General features: G+C 41.1%; 1 protein-coding gene across 1 annotated transcript; it reads right to left on the reverse strand.

Moving 5' to 3' along the window:
- Positions 1-1,442: 1,442 nt before the first annotated feature.
- Positions 1,443-22,070, reverse strand: LOC118409979 (solute carrier family 66 member 3-like). Its single transcript, XM_035811405.1, has 7 exons — positions 21,878-22,070; positions 18,610-18,692; positions 10,664-10,736; positions 9,446-9,503; positions 7,523-7,643; positions 4,774-4,815; positions 1,443-3,275 (listed from the first exon to the last, which is right to left on the reverse strand). Exons 1-7 carry the CDS (start codon positions 22,030-22,032, stop codon positions 3,169-3,171), a joined length of 639 nt encoding a protein of 212 aa, XP_035667298.1. The 5' UTR covers positions 22,033-22,070; the 3' UTR covers positions 1,443-3,168.
- Positions 22,071-23,833: the final 1,763 nt, after the last annotated feature.

A 23,833-nucleotide genomic window follows, 5' to 3' on the forward strand; every position in this document is an offset into this window, starting at 1 on the left:
CACTCTCACTATCCGCGGACATGAGCTAGAGGTTGTGTCGCCAAGTGTCCAGGAGTAACGTTCCAAGCAGAACTAGGGTGGGACATGACGAAGAAAGGAAGCCAGAGACTGTACCTTCTATGCAGACTCTGACAGTTTAATCTACCTGTGGAAGACCTGGTCACCGTATACACCTGCTTCATCCATCCCGTTCTGGAATACGCTGCCCCAGTCGGTCACCATGGCATTACGAACACAAAAAACAAGAAGATCGAAAGAATCCAACGGCGGGCAACTAGGATCATCCTAGAACATACTGGCCCTCTCATATGAGCAGTCCTGCAAATCACTGAAGTTACATAGCATATGAGAGGAGGGAGGACCTGTGCCTGGAGTTTGGAAAGAAGCTGGCCAAGTCAAACCTGTACCACACCTGGTTACCACGCACCAGAGGTGAAGTGACGGGGAGGGAAACAAGACAAAAAACAAAATCGACATCATATCAGTACGAACAAATCGATATGCCAAAAGTCCAATACCTTATATTGTCAACCTCTTGAACAGCAGTAAATAACTTTTATCTAGCACCGATGTGTAATGATTATTGTATTTTAATGATTATTGTATTTTATTGTTGTAAATTGACGACACATGTATATAAGTTGATTGATGTATTTTTACCTGTAGTGTTTGTAAAAAGTTGTAACGGTGAATCTCGCATGCGCAGTTCAGCTTTTTGGCTGCCAGGAGAGTTCAATCGTACACCCGATCTCGGAAGTTAAGCCACGCGCTTACATTATAATCAACAATACATGGTTGTTGTACAGCTGAATTGCAAGCTTAAAATAGACGTTGCTTAAGTGCAAGGGTCTGGAACAGCTGCCATTTGGCGCTAACTCAGGTGACCTCAATACGAAAGCATTTGCCCCAAGTGCGGCCATAGGACTTAACGTTTTGAACTCCTGACACACCGGGAAGGACCACTACTGTCTTCCATAAGTGTGGCGGTTCTTTAACGTGTGGATCTCCTCAAATACGGGACCCCCATTTAACGTCCTATCTGAGGGACAATGCTAACCGAAGTTAGGTACTCTACCTTAGTGAAGTGAGGAAAGTCGTGTTAAGAGACCTTCCCAAGCGCACAAGATCGGTGGTATTTCAACTGATTCGAACCTAGAACCTCTGGGTTATGTAACACACACAGCTCCTTTACACACGACTACTTTAAACACAGCTCCTTCGCACACTGCCCATTCACATACAGCTCATTCACATAGTTTCTTATCACACACAGATCCTTCACAAACAGCTCCTTTACTAAGCACAAACAGCCCATACTGCTAAAACAGCTTTTGTACCAGTGTGCTTTCTTAGATCTGAGTAGCTTGACGTGATAGCCAGCCCAGGTAGACAGTCTAGCCTTTTCCGTCAACCCACATAAGAGAGGGACTTGGAGAAGTATGTGTCATCACATTCATTCCTGAAAAATATTTCATTTCAAATCTACTCCCTTACAATGTAAACAACAAGCAATATTGTAACATAAGTTTATGCTCCATTCATTCATTCTTACTTGCAAAGGTATCAGTAGATTGTAATGATAATGAGATTTGTATATTCTACATGTATGACATACAATGTACATTGTAAAGAAGTTTTCCCCCCATATTATCCAGGACCTAAACAAACGAGTAATCAAAGTCCAGCTGGCATCAAGTTGATTCTTAAGCCTATTTTAAAAGACACAACAGCAAGAACAGCTGAAAGACTTACTACAATGTAGATATCAAACAAAATTCATGTTTCACTTCTTCCTTCAATGATGTCACAGACTTTGAATCCTCAGTTTAAGTTTTAAAAGACCATTTTGGCAGGATGTTGCATCAGAGAGTCCAAAGATTAAAAGAAAATAACTTCAGTGTGCTTTGATTTTTCAAAGACACCTAAATTGGCAGAATATGCACCTTTTGTCATAACTTACAAGTAGCTGACCATATTCCGAGTTAAAGAAAGCATAATGGGCCACAGCAAGTGAATTTTATGGATGACATCTACACGCTCATTAATTTTTGCCTGATTTCAGAAAAAAAAAACAAGAATTTTTCTTCTTTTGAGATGGTCCACATGTTGAAAAATTCCGAAAAATGAGCTGTAGTTGTGTTGTAGCCTAATGATTGTACATTGTACTTGTGGAAGTGACACTCACAAGGTACCCAAGACTGTACTAGTGAAACTAGTTTAATAGTTGTACCAGTGGCAATGATATAAAAGCCATGAGTGTGGTTACCAACTTTGTTAGTGATTACCAGTCTACACTTGTGTCACTTTTACTTCATGTCTAGAATACAGGAATGAATGCCTTATTGGCTGTGTTACCTGACAGGGCTCGAAATACTGGGTGCATGTGCACCTTGGTGCACCCAAAATTGGAACCAATTTTTTCTGTGAGTGCAACAGGTGTGATGGCGTCACTGTTTTGGTTGAATAGATTTAATAGAGTTGGAAGCATACTTCAAGACTCCACCTTCTCACACGTGGTGTCAGAAGTGGGATGTTCAATGAAGGAAAGACAGTAGGTGAGGATCCATGCAAGAAAGGCAGATTACTACATCCGGGGAACTGAGTAAGTAGACCGATTGTCGATAGCTTGTGCCAAGAGCCAGTGTTGATGAGACCTTACTTTGAGAAGACTTTCATCCTAACAGAGATTGGAGCAGTGCTGACACAGATAGCCAGGACCTCCCTGTGGTGTATGTGAGCCGGAAGTTACTACCCCGTGAAGGGAACTACTCCTGAGAAGGAGTGTCTGGTAATCAAGTATGCGGTCGAGACACTCCACTACTACCTAATCGGGAGGAAGTTTGTCATCATGATGGAACACCATCCTCTGCAGTGGCTGAACCAGATGAAACACCATAACCAGAGGCTCACAAGATAGAGCATGTGCCTGCAATAGTTATCAAGTTTTCTTAGTTATGAACAAAAATGCATTGTACTAGTAGTTTGTTTGTTTTCTGAAATTCTACTTTATCTTTTGTGGTCACCCAATTTTTTAGATTAAGTGCACCAGTGCACCCAATCCAAAAAAATCAATTTCGAGCCCTGTTACCATATTTTGTCCTTTAATTCAACTATACACACTTGATTAACATTTCAATCTCCTGTGCAGTCTTCATTTGTTGGCCATCTTTATGCACGTTTCTCCCTCTTGGCAGGTGTCTTCAGTGCTTGCAAATACACGACACTCAGGCCGATAGTGCAGTTCAGCACAGAACTGATAGACTGCGTCAGAAGAACTGGGGAAGTGCACATCATGCAATTATTTTACAATTCAGGTGAAGAAAGAAGGTTAGGAGGAACAAATAATCTCATGTAACAGAGTGTAACCAATGTGCAGATGTGACTAGTTTTTGTTATTAAATAAAATAACACTTGAACATGACAACACTCAAGACATATGACACACATGTAGATATCTGCATTTGTATACAATCATGAAAAGTTACATGTACAACATGTATTTATAAAATTATTCTTAGATGTTGCAACATTTAAGATTCTAGACACACCTTCGGGTCAAGAGAAAGAAAAGTATCTGCCACAGTACCAAGGTCACATACCAGGGTTAATCATAAACAATACATCTTGACCTTTGTCTTTCCAAATATTGTCTATCCACAAAAATCTGGAAACACAGACACACACAAACACACACACATACATGTACACAGACACGCTCCAAAGTATATGACATATCTCCATTTTTCATGGAGATACAAATGTAAAAATAGCCAACTTCATGCCATGGGCCTGGAGCAGTGATACTTTTACAGGAAATTGTGATAGGGCCTGGAGCAGGGATATTTTTAGAGGATGTTGTGATAGTCATCTGGAATAGGATTCGCTTTCCCGAAAACAAGAACAATGCATGCATGTACCTCAAAATTTGATAAATGTCAAATTTCAATGATTTTTGGGGGGTGACCATACATTTATCAGCCAATATTGATATGTCAATATTGTAAGATGAAATCAATAGACTACCTACCTAAGTACCTGAACATCCAACTGTTACTCTATAAGCCAATATAGCTACGGACATTGCATTGCAGCTGGGCTTTAAAGTTTACAACTTCCTACTAGTATTGTGCAGAGTTTGGTCCTTCTTGCCTATCAATCAATCCGGCAGCATCTGTGGTTCTTTGTTTATGCACGGTCAGATTTAACAAAAAATCGGGTCTGAGGAAAAACTTTCAGGTCACTAAGGAAGGAGGTTTCTCTATCAGACACCTATGAGAGAATAATATCTTTTCCACTCCCAAAAAAACTTCCAAAGGCCAAAGGCTCAGTGGCCGTCACTCCACCATCAGGGAAAGACGTATATACCCTCTACCAAGGACATAACGTCGGAGGCATGGCTAACCCTGGACCTTCCAAGCACAACACTCTTTAAGTTACATTTGAAAATCACACACAGCGCCATCATATCGTTTACTGAATGAATGAACTACATGTATTACTCAACAGTTGAACACCGTATAAACTATGGCAACAACAACAAAGCAATCATCAGAGTAACAACTGGTGAGTATGGGTCTCCGACGGAGGAATGTAAATTGTCTGCTGACTGACTCCTGCTTTTTTACACATTCAAGCTAAAGGCAAATTGCTTTGATCAGCACGTTCTGCTTTTGTTGTTAGGTTTAAGTTGGAGACATTTGCTCTTAACTTCTGCTTCTTATCAAGTCATTATATATATACAAGTATTGTACAAAATGTAGGGAACAAACTTACCAGGAATGTCTCCTGTTTGCACAATGGTTGTGAAAATCCGAGCTGAGACATGGTAAAAAGATTGCACAATGTAAGTATTTTTATGTGGAAGTTACTGAATATTGTACATGCTTATCACAATGTGTCTTAAGTGCACATATGTTTACATTTAAGAGTTTTCTGAAGACCTACATTGTGCCTTTTACCCTTGTCCTGCTGGTATTTTGTTTCCAGTGCTGATTGCTTCATCAGGTTGTTGAAACTTTTGCACTGCTACTGCAGTCAGTTAGGCCATGTTGATTTGATTATATGGATGACATCCTCTGGGAACTCCAAAATTGATGCAAGCGAGCGAATAAAAAAAAAGTTTGGCCAAAAAAAAAAAAAGTTGGCTTCAGTATGAAATCAATGTGGCCAGGAAGGTTGAACATAGGACTACAAACACATAGTATGGTATACCAACAGTTAGATGTTGCGACCAGTACATCATACGGGTGCGAAACATTTTTTTTCTTCTTGGACCAATCTGAAATAAACAGACCTGAAAAAAAATCAGACGAACGGGGTTCGCCAATTGCAAAATGGACACACTATGTCGGCGGGTGTTTGGGGTCTTACCGGCCCAATAAGACAACAAGAGCGAAGTGAGTAGAGGTTATAGTCACGTGTACCAAGTTTCTACATGCAAAAGTACAGAGACAGTTAGCCTTTATTACATGAAGATGGGATTTTAAAATGCCAGTGGTAGTCCAATGATCCACCAAAGAGATTTCTTTGTAGCAAAATTGACCAATTACCATTGTTTTGAGTATTATCAGTTCTCAAGTTTCCAAAGACAATCAGGTCCAGGTTCACGTCCACCTGGAAATGATCCTCTGGACCTGAACGGGACCTATCCTGAATTTACTGGTACATGTACAAACCCCTACCAAAAATACTTTTTTTTTTCTTTCTGTCCTTTCACATCTTATTATTTGACTTTTGAGATTTATTTTGGCATTCTATGGCATCAGTTATCGATTTTCTGATACTTTTTTTCAATCTATGGAATATTTGTGCTCATTTCACAGCTGCTTTGCACAATTTACTATGTGGTCCAAAACTTTTTTTTTTGGAAATGGCCGAAAATTGGTGCGAGCGCGGATGTCATCCATATAATCAAATCAACGTGGCCTTACTTCATGTGCATTTGCACTGTGTTTCACTGCAGGTTCATGTCAGAGATACCCAAAACCTGTATGCACGGGACCCACATACAGGCATCATAATGCTTGTATGTGAATCTATATTCTACATGGGATCCGCAGGACAAGGGTTAATCCTGTACACTGAACTCACATTATTCTGAATGAGAAAATGTACGATACACTGCAACATGTAACTGTTGATTAGCTGGGGTTGGCTTCAAATGAGAAATTCTTTCCAGGCATAATAATCATCATTCTATCAGTCAGCCAAATCAAGAACTAAGCCTGTATACTTAATAACTAAATATACAGTAGTACTGTAACAGTTGTGGTCATAGTTAATAACTTGAAAGTCGAATGCCATTGATGGGTCAGAAATCATCCATGACTGGTCAGAAAAGCCTCAGCCTTATTCAGAAGCCATCAAACATCCCTCAAAAACCCAACAGAAATTAAAGACTCTGACTGGTGATTGTCAGTGTTAATGAGATGGGTCAGGTTCATTTTGCAACCAGCAATGATGGCATTTTGTCACCTCCCGCCATCTGTCCGCGTCAAAGACAATCTCTGACCAGTCACTGACGATCACATACCCGTCATCATTCTGTCAGTGTCAATTTTCTGATTCAGGGAGAAATGTCAGGTTTCTGTTTGATCAGAGTTTTCAAATCATATGCAGGCTGCGGTAAAATAACAGCATAGTGGTGGGAAAACAAATTTGCCTCACGTGTGGTAGAAAATTGCCAAATACAAAAGAATTGATGGAATTAGGAGACGGCAACTTTGCCTGCACCCTGCCCAGTGCAGACGGGGAAATTAGTCGGAAAAAACTGTCCAGTCTGAAAAGATGGTCTGAATGGGGGTTTCTGGTCATGCTTAAAGCTCAATTCAGACAGTGCTTAATAAAAATGCAACCGGTGCAATGGCCTGCAACTGGTGCAATGGCCTAGTGGGTAGAGTGTTCGCCTTGCATTCGGTAGGTCGTGAGTTCGATCCCCGGCCGAGTCATACCAAAGACTCTAAAAATGGTACATGCTTCTTTCTCTGCTAAGCACTCAGCACTTATGAGGAAGAGTATGGAAGTTAAACACACATCACTACCAGCGGACCAGCCCCCTGCTGTAGTGGCTTGTACATGTGTGGCCCAAGGGCTTCGAAGTGGGGATGGGCGCCACCCTACGCGTCTGTAGATGCATGGGCAAACTTTAACTTTAACTTTAAACTTAATAAAAACAAGTACTTATTTATGGCCTGGTTGACAGTTCTGCAATGTTGCATTACATGTTGTGTCAGTGACATCCATATCAATTTCTGCCAGCCATGTAAACGTCATCTCTCAACCAGTTTGTATAATTCATGCCAGGGGGAGTGGGGGGTGAAGGAAAAAAATGAAGCGGGGGATGGCTTTGGAAAAATTTTTAACCTGAAGTGAGGGCCTAGGAAATGTTTTTACTATTTTCTAACCCTCAGTCAACCAGCCCTCCTTGGTAAGAGCAAAACAGAAAATTGTAACCAGCATACCTGCATATCTGAACAAAGACACCAATAGTTAGAGAAGTTGGCAATGACACTTGTTGACTGACCTACACAACTGTAGAAGGCTATAAACCATGTGGTTGAGCTGACACTGCTGGCATCACGACTGGCCCACAAGGCTCGCAGCTGGATCAGCTTACTGGTCATGGACAGTGGAAGCACCAAACTCTGCAAATGCAAGTTGGCAATGTCAACAATAAGCATGCCATCTGAATATACATGACTGTATAATGTAGTGAGTTAGTACGATGCTAAACTTCCTTCCAACACAAAGGTATACTGTCTGCCAGAAGGTTGTCGGTGCCTTCCACCTGGGACAGGAGTTCCGTCAGCTCTTTGTCCGCTTTCAGGTCATCTAGCAGAGGCAGCAGCACCATTTTTTAGTTGTGGGGGCAAGAATTTTGCATATCACCAAATCGAGCGCCAAAGGCGTGACCATTCTAGGGGTGTCCGGGGGCATGCATCCCCGGAAAATATCTAAAAAATCTGAAAATCTAAACCCTACCTAAATCTAAATGCTATTTACTGTATTTTGAGGGGCTGATTTTACTGCCAGACCAAAGCCCCGGTCACAAAGCGTGTGCGATTCCTTGTGATTCCTTGCGATGCGCGGTATGAGCGCAGTGCATCGTAAGTCAGGGTAGAATCGGATGCAATAGTTTAAATATATAAAGCCGTGGTCACAAAGCACATAGTGCATTGTACGATGAGGTCATAAGAGCGTTCCTGCGTCAATCGCAGTAAATCATAGTAAATCGGGGAGCGTCCTATGACGAAAATAGAGCTGAAATGGACTTTGAACATGTTCAAAGTTTCTCCATCATCGTACGATTTTTATTGCCCCCATAGCAGACTTTATTAAGGCCATGTCTTTTCTGCTGATGAGGTTAAAGATTCATAAGTTTTTAGCATGTTGTGATAGTTTCAGTTTTCCCTGATATTGTCGATGTTTACGAAAAGGGAAAATATATCAGTCGCAACTGTTAACAGTAGCAATTGTAGAATGGCCTGCCTATCACGCACAGGTGATGTAGACAATTGTTTGATCGCTATACATGCATGTGAGTTCATCATTAGATCAAATCTCAGCTCTCGGGTCAGTTTACCATAATTGTAATAACCATGGGGGCAACTCGAACATATAAAGGCAGGCTCTATGAGTCGGAAATATATATGATATAATGCTTATGATATGATTTTTGTATGATGGCATCTTTTGTTGATAGCATATCATGATACAATCTTCGAAAAAGCCTGACTCATGGAGCAAGCAGGCTGAGGAAACCATACCAGTATACTCGCGCTTGATTTGAACTTTTGTTTGTAATACTCATGTTGTTATGGTCTCTTTTACTTTATTTTTTACAGTAAAATATATTATTGACAATAGGAAGGTATTCAACAGCTATGTCCACAATTTGTTGGTTAAAGCAGTGCAAAAGCAGTCAGGCTTCAGAAGAGACACTAGTACTGGTGAAAACTCATACGATGCAGCTGGAAAAATTTTGAACATCATCCGATGTGTTGCGATGGATGATTTTGCTTACGATTTTGCTGTGATTTACCGGAATATGCCATCGCAAGAAATCGTACGCGCTTTGTGACCGGGGCTTAAGCTAACTTCAATGACATTTCTATTGAAAAATTTTAAATGCACATTGGTTTAGCTTTTAGTTATTGAGGTCAACGCCCCCAACATATAGCAGAATCTGATGTACAATTTTAATGTGAGATAATTAACTTGATTATATGCTGCTCCATTCTAAGGAATATCACAATAATTCAATCTAATCCAATATTATGGCTATTAGGAACTTTTAACAGGTATACAAATGTATGGCATAGCTTACACAGGTCCGTTCATTTTAACATCCTAACATCCAACCTTTTGGATACAAGGCATTACCAGCAGCAAAATGCAAAAATACCGACAAAAGACTTATCTGTCTTCTCAGAGATATGATACTTACAATCATGATATTGGAAACTGCTGAAGAGGTTGAGAGCACCAAAACAATAGCAACATATCTGCATGCGTTTTTATAAAAGGAAAATATTATGATGATAATTCTGAATTAAGTAAGTAAAATTTGTATGTCTACATTTTTTTGTACATACACATTATTATTTGGCAACACTCTGCATTACAAGTAAGAATGTTACAAAAAAACAGTATATGGTACTTTATATATCTACTGCAGGGGTGAAAGAAATTCAGCTACATGTAAGGTCCAGGTCCAGAAGATCAGGTACAGGTCTATACCTGAACCGGGACCTAACTATCTGTGAAAACATGTGAATGGGAGGTTCTTAAAACAATGGTCCGTTTTGCTACAAAGGTTTTGTGGGGTATCTGACATCCAGTGACATTTTAAAACTATAGTTCCAAGACCCCATACATGTACGTTCGCCAAATGCTATCCTTTACAACTGCTGTACAAATTGTTTGCCATTTATTATGCAAATGAGGTCCTCATTTGCATAAATAAAATTATTTGATCATCTTCTTTACCAAACAACAGATGTACACAATCTACTATATTAAGAAAGATTTTAATCGCATTTTCTGATAATTTATGCAAATGATGACCTCATTTACATAATGTTCAACGATGTTCACCTGTACATAACTTCCAATTGCTACAAGTATGAAGTTCCAGTCATTTACCACAACGACATTATAGCACATATGCATACTGACATTATAGAACGCCAGATATGTTATGTAATGTTATGACGTCAGCGGTATGCTAATGAACCACTACTGTATCACCAATATGGTAATGAGGGAAGTGTCCCGGATGTTCTCCGCCATCTTGTTGTCAAGCCAGTTAGAAGTACATTAAACCGAGTTGCGTTCATCTCCACACCTTGCGGTCCCTGTAGTTAACTACTGACGGAATATTAATACAATCCATCCAGGCATTCTTGAGTTATGCTGGTCTTCTACAAAGTTTACATATATAGTACATACACAGTGTCACGCTACCCAAAACATAACCTTCTCGGCGAACATAATTATATCCTACTCAATGATCTGTAAACACCACTTACTGCCTCTGTTTTACATACACGTAGAATAGAAAGTGAGTGAGCTAATCCATCTTATTTTCACTCCTCAAATAAGATCTAAACTTTGAGCTAATTTGACTTTTGAAGTCCAACTGTGTCCTAGACAAAAAGGATACCCTGTAATGTAAAGTAAGGCCTCCATCATAGGTCTGTCTCCAAAGTGCAGGATGATCAAGACAAGAACCATGTCTAAGGTGAAAATGGAAGAAACAGAGTTTAGCAGTAAGACGGGTATACAGAACAGCCAATTCAGGAATCTAGGAAACAGTTAACTGTTACCACACAGATTATAACAGAATTGTTTGATCCAATACTATTCTACATCATGCATGTGCATTATCATGTACAGTCAAACCTGTCTTAAGCGGCCACTCAAAGGGACAGGAGAAATATGGCCACACTAGACAGGTGACCACTATATAGAAAATGTTGATCAATTGACCATGAGCAAGCTACATGATTTCAGTTCCCACTAATGAGGGTCTGCATGCCTTTTTCCGTTAAGCGTTACGAGCCATTTTAATTCACCGTTAATCGTTACCGACCCGCTCTAATTCAACGTTAATCGTTATCGGTATATTCATCGTGAAGCGTTATTGGTCGTTTTAATTCAACGTTAATCGTTATTTGTTATCCCGAATTCACCGTTAAGCGTTACCAAGAAATTCTTCGTAACCCGTTATATACACGAAGTCTAATGCCAGATAGAACCCCTGAGAATGCAGGAAATGGCGTTTCAAAGGGTCCATATTTCAAAATTTCTCCGAGCCTCCCGGCATTCGGCTCCAGACAGGGTAAAATATGTTGTGGAAGCGTTGCCTTCAAAAACTTTATCACTCATACAGATTTCAGTGTCAAGCTTAGTTTCAGGCAAAACGTACTCCTAAAATGCAGAAAATGAGGTTTCTCCGGACCTCTCTTGCGACGGCTTGCGCCCTTGGCGCTTACGACGACATGGCGAAAATATGTTAGGGGCGTGGGTTTTCGCACAAAAAAATCTTTTCTCTCAAATCTAATTTAGTTTCGTCTCACAGCAAAATCTGTCCTTCAAAAGTCCAGATTTTAAAATTTCCCCTGACTTAAATTGCAACGTCTCGTGCCTTCCGAGCTCGAATCGAAATGGTAAAATATGTCGGGAGCTCTGGGGCCAAAGCCATAACCATGTGTGATTTGATGAAAATGTTAAAATCAACCTAGCTTAGTCGGTCGGCAAAATTTGCCGAAAAATGCAGGAAAAAGCATTTAAGAGGGTCTTGATTTTAAAATTTTCCCGGGGAAGCATACCCCCGGACCCCCCTGGGATGCGTCGCGCCTTTGGCGCTCCATGTGCTGAAACAATAGTTCAATCCCTCCATAAGTAATTTGCTACCGCCGTCTCTGTGGCTGGCCGGGAACTCTAGATCTGCCTCCGTCAATTTACAGATGTCATAGACATTGTCCCTCTCATTCCTCCGGGTTCTGGTCACCTTTTGCTTCTCACAATGTCATTAAACGGATATTTTCACCCATTGATATAACTACTCTAGCGCTGTATGAATAGGAATGTTACTTAAGTGCTATGCATTGTAACTCCTTCTGAATTTACCGTTAAGCGTTACCGGGCCTCCTGAATTTACCGTTAAGCGTTACTGGGCCTCCTGAATTCACCGTTAAGCGTTACCAAGGCCCCCCCATGCAGACCCTCACTAATCTTTCTCACCAAGTAACATTGTCTCGATCGGTAAATTCACCAACGAAGACTTGCACTTTAATGCTCAAGGCATGCATTACCTTCTGCTACTGCCAAAATGACCCTGTTAGGAACTCCAAATCCTCGCAAACTACAATTTCAAACTTGGTGCAGGCTGTAGTATATGGTTGCAATAGGCAGTGTTTCTGTATCAACTGGACCGGAAATCGTGTGGCCATGGCCACGTTGGACAGGTGGTTGCTAAGACTATTTCTTAATCATTAAGAATCCAAGTGACCGACAAAAAGTGGCCACTATTGCTAGGTGGCTGCTATGCAAAGGTGGCCGCTAATACAGATTTGACTGTACTGGAAGCAAAAAAGAACAAAATCATAAGTTAGTTTTTTTGGTACAAATCAATATTTTTACAAGGGCTGAAACAAGTACATGCAAAGTTGTTGCTAAAATTTATCCTTCCCTCTGAGGTAAAAAATAAACCAGCACAAATTTGGTACCAGAACAAAGGCTAGACTCAGTCTTACAAGAAGCTAGTATGAATAAATCAAAGCTTTTCCAAATCAATCAATCGTTTGCATGCATCATTAGTTGATCCGTGGTGGCTACAGAAACTTCAGACAGTTTTTCAAAAGGTCCATTGAATTTATTAGAATTTCTGTTACAATCTTGTAAATTCTTCAATAAATATATGAATAAATACATAGATCAGAGCAGGTTATTTCTATTTTGTAAGACAGATGGACTGTGTGTAATTAGTCATCTGGGGTAAACTGATCTAGTTGCATATGATGATATCACAGTAAGAATAAGTCAAGATGGGACTACTAGAGTCCATTCCAAGACACCATGAGGGTTTTTAGGCGATATTTATAATTAGTCTGAATTATTTTAAATAAAAGAATATCTGAGGCACAATAATTAAATTATTTTCAAAAAAATGACTAAGAAAATACTCATTTATTTGAATTTCTTTGAATATTTTAGAAACATTTTGAAAGTAACTGTACAAAAATATCTTTATTTAGAATAATTGTGAAACCTCTCTGTGATTATTTTCACATTTACAAATATTTGCAAAAAATGGTAAACCTGGCCAAATGGTAAAATTAGTTTATTGCCCCCATAAAGGTAAGCCCTGTTGTTGCATCTGTGTATTTTTAGATTTCACTGCTGGGCACTGGTGGATCCTTTGTGGTGGGCCATTGTTGCATGGCACCCAATCATACTTTGCAAGGATGTGTGAATTGCTATCTTCCCAGCCCACCGAACCATTTACAAAAAATGGTAGAAAATGGTAAATAATGGTAGAATGCTGTTATCATTATTCAGAAACCATTAGAAGTATCCAATTCCACACCATGAATATTTCCAAAGTTTTACAGGACCAGGGAAATATCTATAAAGTTGAAACAGTGTTAAAAATATTTCTGAAGTATCAAATGTCCTAGACATATAATTACAAAACTTTAGAATCAATTCTAAACAATGGCAACAAACATCCGCATGGTGTCTTGGAATGGACTCTAGTATTAAATTTTTATGATTTCTGACCAGTAGGTAAATGTAATGGTATGTGCAATAAACTAAATAGGATTTTGCCTAATCAATGCGGAAGATTTATATTTCAAATGTGCTAATATATGACAGGAATATCATATTCATTACATACATGTAGGTATCTAAAAAATGTTAGTAAAAAACAGCAAAACATTATGGAAACTTTTTAAAAAGGTGTATCAAGTTGTTGACAAAGTCTGGGTGTGTAACGAGGGGTGCCCTAACATGGCACACTTTGTCATATGCTCAAACTCTTGGCGCTCAATTGCTAGTTGCCAGAGGTGAATGAATGAATGAATGAAGACCATACTTGGATACGAAATGCATTCCTATGGTTCATGAACCCTTTGCACTGCTCATTACAAGTGGCTAAACATTGAGACGTTTTCAGGTATCATACATACCTTCTAATTTTGTACTATGCTAGACAGTGTGCCATAACTTGGTAGGCTTTTGTAATTTTGCTCTTAGTGATGAATTTTAGTACAAAGAAATAAGACTTCATTTGTATGATATGTGAGTGTTTGGCTTTCGTTTGTAAAATACTGACTGTGTGCACCTCGTTTCATGTGAGGAGGGCTGTACATTTGTATCTAGCACAATAATCCAGCTGATGAGTTCACAGCAAATAGGTTTACTAATAGGCTAAATTCACTGATTGCGTTAGTCTAAGAAAATCATTATGAAAAAAGACATCGCCAACATAAACAAAACTCTGTCTACTGATAATATGGAAATATCTTTGAGATCTCTCTATATAGAGTTCCCTTTTCATAGTCAGTACAAATTATTTGTTAGAGTAGCAAATCTTTCTTTGGAGCATTCTCTTGGGGGGGGGGGGGTGCCTACACTTTGTATATAAGCATTTGCATGAATCTTGATCAAATTCTTACAAACCTAAATATTTGATATGCACGTAAAACTATCATGGGAAAATGTATGAAAATCTTATGAAAAACGCACTAATCAAAACCTATGAACCTTATGTGATATGCATGAATCACTATGTGACATGCACGAACCTTATGCGATTCGCACGAACCTTATGCAAAACCGGCCAACCAGCTCCGGGTCACGTGACATCATGTCATTCCGGCAGGAATCCAAGATGGTCTGCAGAAGGTATGTTTATTCTTGCTTCTGTTCACGCAACCTCCTTGGTTCATGATATTTTGATTTTTGAGCATTGAACGAGCTTATGCCGCTCTGATACAATACAGAATAACAAAAAGTGCTCATGTGAGCTTTGTGGCGACATAGTAGTCTGTATTAAATTCATACAAGTGACAGAAGTGGCCAGGGAGAATTCACGACTAGGTAACGTTATGTATGGGTGGGCGACATACTGCATATTTCTACCAAATTATGAAGTCATGAATGATTCTGCTTTATATCATTATTCCTAGACATTGTATAACTAGGGACATGTAAATGTTTTTCTACCTTTGCGTCTTAGGAGTTAAAGTAAACTTTCTAAGCATTTCATTATATAAGGCATCTCTGAAGCTATCTACATTTCAAATATATGCAGCATGAAAATCCGTCAACCCATTCCCGAGTTATTCCCCTCTAAAGGGATGATGCAACTACACATGCCTGTAGAAAAATTCCTGAAATGCCTGCGAGATTTTGGGAATTCTTGTCAAACGGTCGCAAACTATACTATAAGGCTCGACCCTGAGGCATAGCCAAAAATAATATGTGAAAGAGCAAAAAAGAAAATATATTGTGGGCACAAGTACAGAAAATTCAGGTCTAGTCATTTATGTTTATATTTACGTATCTGACTCCCACTGGTGTTTTCAAATCCTAAGTGTAATCAAGGCTAGCTACCTCAGTCTATACCTTTGACTGTAGAAACATGGTTGGTACAAATGACTATAAACTCTACTTGACTTCGCTCGTTATTCTCCTTGCCCTGTAAGCTCCAAAACGCCTGTTGACATAGTGTGTCCATTAGTGTTAGCAAAACATAGATGTTATTTTTGCTGACACCTCGTTTATTAGTCTATGGGTGCCATGTTTTTTGTTTCTTTGCAGATTATAGTGAAGTGCATGATAGGAAGGGGTTTTACCATTTTGATGTGAAGGGGTGTTTTTCCCCTTATTTTGGTGATCTTTAATTGGCATGGAAAAGTGAAAGCGTGGTGGTTCTGTGGCCTTGTTAATGTTACTGTAAATGCATTTAAGTTCACAGGGATTTAATTTCGCGGTAGCGAGAAAATGGACTTTTCGCGGTGGTTTTAATTTCGCGGTAGCACCACGCACTGTAGTCTCTTACTGTTATGGAAAAATATTCGCGGTGGTTTTAAATTCGCGGTGAAGCGGCCGCCGCGAAAACCGCGAACATTAATCCACCGCGAACATTTCTGCATTTACAGTATTACCTTCGCTAAGAAGATAATATTTACGGTTATGCTGTAGTGTTAGGTGAGTCTTTATGTAGGTCAACAGTATAACTGGAGAACTGATTGATGGATCTTCATGATACTTGGTATTTGAGTAGCGATTGGGAAAAGAAAGAGTTCGAAAATGGTTCCCCTGATATTTTCTGTCGGTGAGCACATTTGCATTTATTATGTTATCAGTATTTTTTTACGTTTAGATTGTTTGCATTAGAAATTCAATAACATGTACATAGCAAGTTCCTTTTATTCTCTTTCCTTTTTCCCTTTGGCAAGATATATAGGTTGTTTTTAATTGTCCCGTGGTGCACTGACTATGGTATGGGTCTGCATGTATGTCAACAGCAGAACTTGAGATGGTGTGGACTTGACAAGTACCCGTTCAAAAAGGTTAAAGAATGATTTACCTGCTGTTTTCCTTCAGTGCTTCAGCATTTGTTTATGTACATGTATGTGTGTGTTTTTTTCTTTGTGGACAACATTACTCGAGGTTAGTTGGGATGGATAAAATGGAATTTCAAACCACTACAAACACATGTTCATGCAGTCATTTGCTATTGGGGTAGGTACTACATGGTGTCTGGGTGTGTCACACTGACAGTACACAGCCACATGAGGGTCTACTGGTGTCTGGGTGTGTCACACTGACAGTACACGGCCACATGAGGACTACTGGTGTCTGGGTGTGTCGCACCGACAGTACACGGCCACATGAGGGCTACTGGTGCCTGGGTTGTGTCACACTGTCAGTACACGGCCACATGGGGGCTACTGGTGCTTGGGTGTGTCACACTGTCAGTACATGGCCACATGGGGGCTACTGGTGCCTGGGTGTGTCACACCGACAGTACACGGCCACACGTGGGCTACTGGTGCCTGGGTGTGTCACACTGACAGTACACGGCCACATGGGGGCTACTGGTGCCTGGGTGTGTCACACTGACAGTACATGGCCACATGGGGGCTACTGGTGCCTGGGTGTGTCACACTGACAGTACATGGCCACATGTGGGCTACTGGTGCCTGGGTGTGTCACACAGACAGTACATGGCCACATGTGGGCTACTGGTACCTGGGTTGTGTCACACTGACAGTACATGGCCACTTGAGGACTACTGGTGCCTGGGTGTGTCACACTGTCAGTATACGGCCACATGGGGGCTACTGGTGCCTGAGTGTGTCACACTTGACAGTACATGGCCACATGTGGGCTACTGGTGCCTGGGTGTGTCACACAGACAGTACATGGCCACATGTGGGCTACTGGTGCCTGGGTGTGTCACACAGACAGGACATGGCCACATGTGGGCTACTGGTGCCTGGGTGTGTCACACTGTCAGTACACGGCCACATGAGGGCTACTGGTGCCTGGGTGTGTCACACTGTCAGTACACGGCCACATGAGGGCTACTGGTGCCTGGGTGTGTCACACTGACAGTACACGGCCACATGAGGGCTACTGGTGCCTGGGTGTGTCACACTGACAGTACACGGCCACATGTGGGCTACTGGTGCCTGGGTGTGTCACACTGACAGTACACGGCCACATGAGGGCTACTGGTGCCTGGGTGTGTCACACTGACAGTACACGGCCACATGAGGGCTACTGGTGCCTGGGTGTGTCACACTGACAGTACACGGCCACATGGGGGCTACTGGTGCTTGGGTGTGTCACACTGACGGTACACAGCCACATGAGGGCTACTGGTGCCTGGGTGTGTCACACTGTCAGTACACGGCCACATGGGGGCTACTGGTGCCTGGGTGTGTCACACTGTCAGTACACGGCCACATGGGGGCTACTGGTGCCTGGGTGTGTCATACAGACAGGACATGGCCACATGTGGGCTACTGGTGCCTGGGTGTGTCACACTGTCAGTACACGGCCACATGAGGGCTACTGGTGCCTGGGTGTGTCACACTGTCAGTACACGGCCACATGAGGGCTACTGGTGCCTGGGTGTGTCACACTGTCAGTACACGGCCACATGGGGGCTACTGGTGCCTGGGTGTGTCACACTGTCAGTACACGGCCACATGGGGGCTACTGGTGCCTGGGTGTGTCATACAGACAGGACATGGCCACATGTGGGCTACTGGTGCCTGGGTGTGTCATACAGACAGGACAGGGCCACATGAGGGCTACTGGTGCCTGGGTGTGTCACACTGTCAGTACACGGCCACATGAGGGCTACTGGTGTCTGGGTGTGTCACACTGTCAGTACACCGCCACATGAGGGCTACTGGTGTCTGGGTGTGTCACACAGACTAGACAGTACACCTGGAATTTTAGTTTGGTAAAGATATACTGCACTTTAATCTAGCCGTTACCCTTCAAAAACAACCTGGTATGTTACCCTTTAAAAACAAATGTCATATAATATACATGTACATGTACTTGCAGCAGTCTCACCTTGCATATTTAGGAAGAGGTATTCTGCATAGGTACTGAGGGGATATTCATTCACAAAATGGTAGCACATCATGACTGCATAGCTGTATGGTGAATACACAATGTCATGGTCAAATGAGTAAAAAAAGCTGATACTTACAAAAATAAGAGAGATCTTTTAACCTATCAATGAATGGGTGCTTCTGAGTATAGTGTAAGCACAAAGCTACCCATAACCTGAAAGTACCTTCCTTCAGAAATATGTGAAGATTGCAGGTATGAACATATATCATTGGAGAGGTTCATCAGTCACGTATGCATACAGTTACAACAATTTTCTTTCAATCAATGACTGTTTTGTAGTACATACCTCCCAAATTTTCAATGTCTACCAGCACATCCAGCACATCTTCATCATGGGGAATGACCTTAGTCCTAGTCTCAGTTCTCACGAGGCAGATGATCCACGCAAACCTGACCTAGTTTCATATTCTCTCGCAAGAACTGAGACTAGGTCATTCCCCATGACGATTCCCCATGATGAACATGTGCTGGTAGACATTGAAAATTTGGGAGGCATGTACCGCTACTGTACCTTTACAAAACAGTCATTGATTGAAGAAAATTGTTGTAACTAAATGAACATATATGATTTTGATTAGCAATGATTACTGTGCAATTGTATAATTCATGGGGAATAAAGCTTACCAATCATACTTAAAATAACCCTTATCTCCAGTGTGACTGGGGGCATTGGCATAAGTTGTTGAGGTGGGTAGGGGTGGAGTCTGATTCACAATTTTTAAATGGGAACACGCTGGGAAAGGAAAATTTGCCTGACTTCACCCCCCACTTATGCCAATGCCCCCAGAGAGGCCAGTGAAGGAGGCTACCATCATGAACTGTGGAAATCAATCTGAAATTTACAATTTTATTGGCCAATATCGAATCCAAGTGTCAACAACAATGTTGTCTTGTGTCATGCATACATATATATCGTTGAATTTTGTGAAATCACACGGGCACGTGCCAGACTGCAGTCTCATGAGATTGGTGCCGGGATTATAATGTCAGGCATGGTATATCATCACTATGTGTGTTTAGTAATTGTCCAACCTTCAAGACCGCTTAGATTTCATACTAAAGGCAACTTTTTGGGGCCAACTTATATTTGTGCGCTGGCATCAGTTTTGGGGTTCCCAGAGGATGTCATCCATATATTATATAATTTATAGTGGAATCATGATCAATTAGCCAAACTGGAAAAAACAGTTGAACATGTCAGAGTCATTATCTTGGATGCAAATGTTTCATTTAGCATATCATGATTACATCTTTTTGCTCATCATATTTTACCAGGAATAATTCAAACATTTCCAGGGCCATGTTCTCAATAAGTTTACCCATCAACTTTCATTGAAATCGAACTTCTTTCAATTTTTTTCAATCCATCTCTGATCTATACTTCAAATGCATATCTTCACAAAGTATGTGGAGAAGGATAACCTCAAGCCAACCATTCACACTTATGCCACATCTTCAGAAAAGCCGCTGAAGCTGCATGTTCCCCGTTTAGGAACTTTATTTGAACCAACACACAACAAGTGTGAACGGTTGGCTTGAGCAAGGAGGTTTAACCTCCTTGGCTTGAGGTTATTCTTCTCCACATACTCTACATATCTTCATGCAAATTATGATTTTAAAACCTTTCTCCTGGACCTATGGTATTTGGACCTACTATCCATTAATGGAACCGGGTTGGGCTGATTATTTGGAATGATTTGCCCTGGGGATTGGGGAAGCTCCTTGGAGTTGGGTAATCTCCAAGCAGATCCTATGGTAGCATAATAAGATAAGTTACTAGTATACTAGAGTACGTATCAAAATATGGAAAAGGAGCTACCAATACCATTATGCACACTCCTAGGCTGGCAACACTCCTTTGCCAGCTTCTGATATTATCTTATAATCTCAAAGCAGATCTTGCCGTGGCATTAAAGAGTATCATAAGCTTGGGATGGAGTTTAACCAGCAGAGGAGTTTTATTGGCCACAGCTGAGATGCAGCTACCGTAGGATCTTGGAGATGTGCAGAGGCCGTCAATCATAAATTCAAATGGCCTTTAATACAATAGTTTAAGGTTATATCAGCAAGTCTACGAAAGCTTCACCTTCCGCACTGGTATTCCAGTGCTGATTCAATGGTCAAAGCCCCCTCAGCACTGGTTTTCCAGTGCTGAAGAAAGATCAGCACTGGTTTTCCAGTGCTGAATGGCTCTGTTCCAGTGCGGAAGCTCCGTCAGGACTGGAATTCCAGTGCTGAAGACTGTTTCAGCACTGGTTTTCCAGTGCTGAGCTCATTTCAGCAGTGGTTTTCCAGTGCTGGACTGCTGTCAGCACTAGTTACCCAGTGCTGAACTCGCTGTCAGCACTGGAACCGAGTGCTGATATACAAAAGCTTCACCTTCCGCACTGGATTTACCAGTGCTCAGGGACATTTCAGCACTGGAACATCAGTGCTGAGGGATCTTCAGCACTGGAAAACGAGTGCTGACGTCTTTTCAGCACTGGAATGATCTTCAAACCAGTGCTGAAGTCTTTCCAGAACTGCAGTGTCCTAGTGATGAGAGGGGTACTTGGCGAAGATTTCAATCAGAAAATAAGTAACCTGATGCCAAGAAACCGAAGTTGTGCAGATGTGCAATTGAAACTTGACATATGTATAATGTAAACGAGATAGATATGATTTTTTTAAAGTACTGAGAGCGGCACTAGGCATAAATTCTAATATAGATATGGTCCAAGTTCATCAGAAGTCCAAATCTGAGTTATTTCATTTGTTGTGTGACGTGTTGGAATTGGATTATATATCTAAGATAGAATGCCATTAACAAAGGATTGCAAATTTTATTGTGTGTGATTTTGAATGATAATTACATTTACAGCCCTTCTGGAAATGATTTGAGTGGCCAGCACGGAATATCGTCCGAGCACTCGGTTTCCAGTGCTGACGCCGGCTTTTCCAGTGCTGAGAGCGCATCAGCACTGGAAGCCCAGTGCTGACGAACGTTCAGCACTGGAAATCCAGTGCTGAAGCCATCTTCAGCACTGGAACCGAGTGCTGAAAAAGGAGGGTGAAGCTTTCGTAGTTTTGCGTTATATCATCACATTTTCTACATAAAAGTGCGTCAGAACTCCAATCTCGCTATCGATTTGCATAGGACAAAGGGACACGTCCACACAAAAATTGTGCAAGATGAAAATTATGGTCTGAAAGTTTTCTTACGTACCAAAACCATTCTAGCAGAGTACTTTGCAAACTAACGCCCCTTGCGCTCTTGGAAGACCATATGGCGCCGATTTGAGGTAGTTTGAGCACAACGCAGAAAACTATACAGCTGAGAGACGCGAAGGACACCAAGACTTCAGAAGCAGCAAACGCCATGTTGAAGTAGAGAATGGAAGTGGACCATCCCAACTTGCAGACCTTTGGCGCTCACGTTTCTGCTCATTTCATATTAAGTATATTTCATCTAATCATTTTTCTTTCAATTTGTTTTGAGTTGTTTTTGTCGTGTGGAGGAGATATTATCACCCCCCGTGCACTCTTACAACCATTCATTATTATCATTTTAGGTATCTTTTTCTCAACCATGTCTCCTCCGTTATAGTGGTGGAGTCCGTGTGAGTATGGTGCACCCTGGGAAGACGTCACCACAAACTTGTCCTCCTGTGACGGACGTTCGACCAACAACAGTCAGTATTTTTCCTGTCTTTTCTTCATTTCATCCCAAAATGTAGCAGATTTTAGCTTCCCTGTAGGCTCCTTCCAACAGAGTTCTTCACACATTACAATGAGGTACCAAAGTGAATTCTATCAAGACAGTTTTGGGCAATATCACGTTTGTTTTCTGCAACAAGTTGCTTGCCGTCATGGCGGAAGTGGGGTCTGCCTGAACACCTCAAACGACCTCAGGTGTTTCGGCAGACCGGTGGAAGTGTAACGTTATTAGGACTGGTGTGGAAACGTCTTTGGTTTCAACCTACCTTCCAGATGTCTCTAAGGATTGAAGAGACAGTCATGTCTGAAATGTGATCCATGTTGGCGCGAATGTTGTGTAGTTGCTACTCTATGAATGTGATAGGGTAATTATTGAAATTGAGAAAGGGCGGTACAAAAAGCTACCTGTGCATGTGGCGAAAGAACCTGTAACAAGTGCATTTCAAAACCGGTGGAAGACGAAACACATTTTATTTCTAACTGCCTCACCAGTAAAGAAAAGACTATTCGAAGAGGCCTGCAAAACCCACAAAATTTCCAAACGTTTAGTGACGAAAACAAAACCTTGTTAATCTTAATGTCACATAACCCACTCTTCATAGAAAAAGTGGGACACTTTGTCTTCCAATGCTTCCAGAGAAGAAGTCAAACCCAAAATGCTTAGATTGTAGCTCTCAGCAGTTCATACCATTACTAGAATACCCACTTGTTTCTACTTCTCACCATTAATCAATTGTTATCTATACCAGTCGTTTATTTTCTGTATATTCACTATATATTCTGTATGTTCCTTGTTGCAATTAGACCTCGAGCAAGATCTTGCAAATAAATTTTCAAGAAACTAATTTTTGGCATGATTTTGTATGTTACTAACGTTCACAGTGCTTTTGTGCGCCCTACACTCAATGTACCGAATGTACAAATAGATTTGTTTCAGGGGGCGTGGCAGACCATCAAATTCTTGCCCACTGTAATCATGGTTTTTCCTCAAAGAAAGATTGACCTAGTGTTGATAAATGGATTCTTTGCTGGTTGGAAGGTTCAGGAAGCTGGTTTGGGAGAAGCATCAGCAAATGCGATGCCTGTTGTAGCTGTCACTGTGTGTACTTTCTTGTGTGTACAGCTGGTGGAATGTTCAGGACATATGATAATGTTGTATGTAAAGACTTGAGTCAACCCAGGTTGGAAAGTGAATCGGATAAACCCTGATATTAATATTAGTGATGGACATATACAGACCTCTGTCTGTATGACAAGGAAAGACATATCCGATATCACTACTAATATTACGATATTCATCTTAATTTGTCATGTGTGCCCACCCAGAAATATAATGCTATGCAGGGGCTCCTCTCTCCCCTCTTTGGGCCATTTTTTTTCTCCATGGGTGCTGATGGAGGTTATTAATAATAAAAAAATGGGGATCTACCCTAGTTCTACATGGTATTTTCGTTCATATGGCGTT

Source organism: Branchiostoma floridae, chromosome 2 (assembly GCF_000003815.2).
Source record: "Branchiostoma floridae strain S238N-H82 chromosome 2, Bfl_VNyyK, whole genome shotgun sequence".
Taxonomy (NCBI): domain Eukaryota; kingdom Metazoa; phylum Chordata; class Leptocardii; order Amphioxiformes; family Branchiostomatidae; genus Branchiostoma; species Branchiostoma floridae.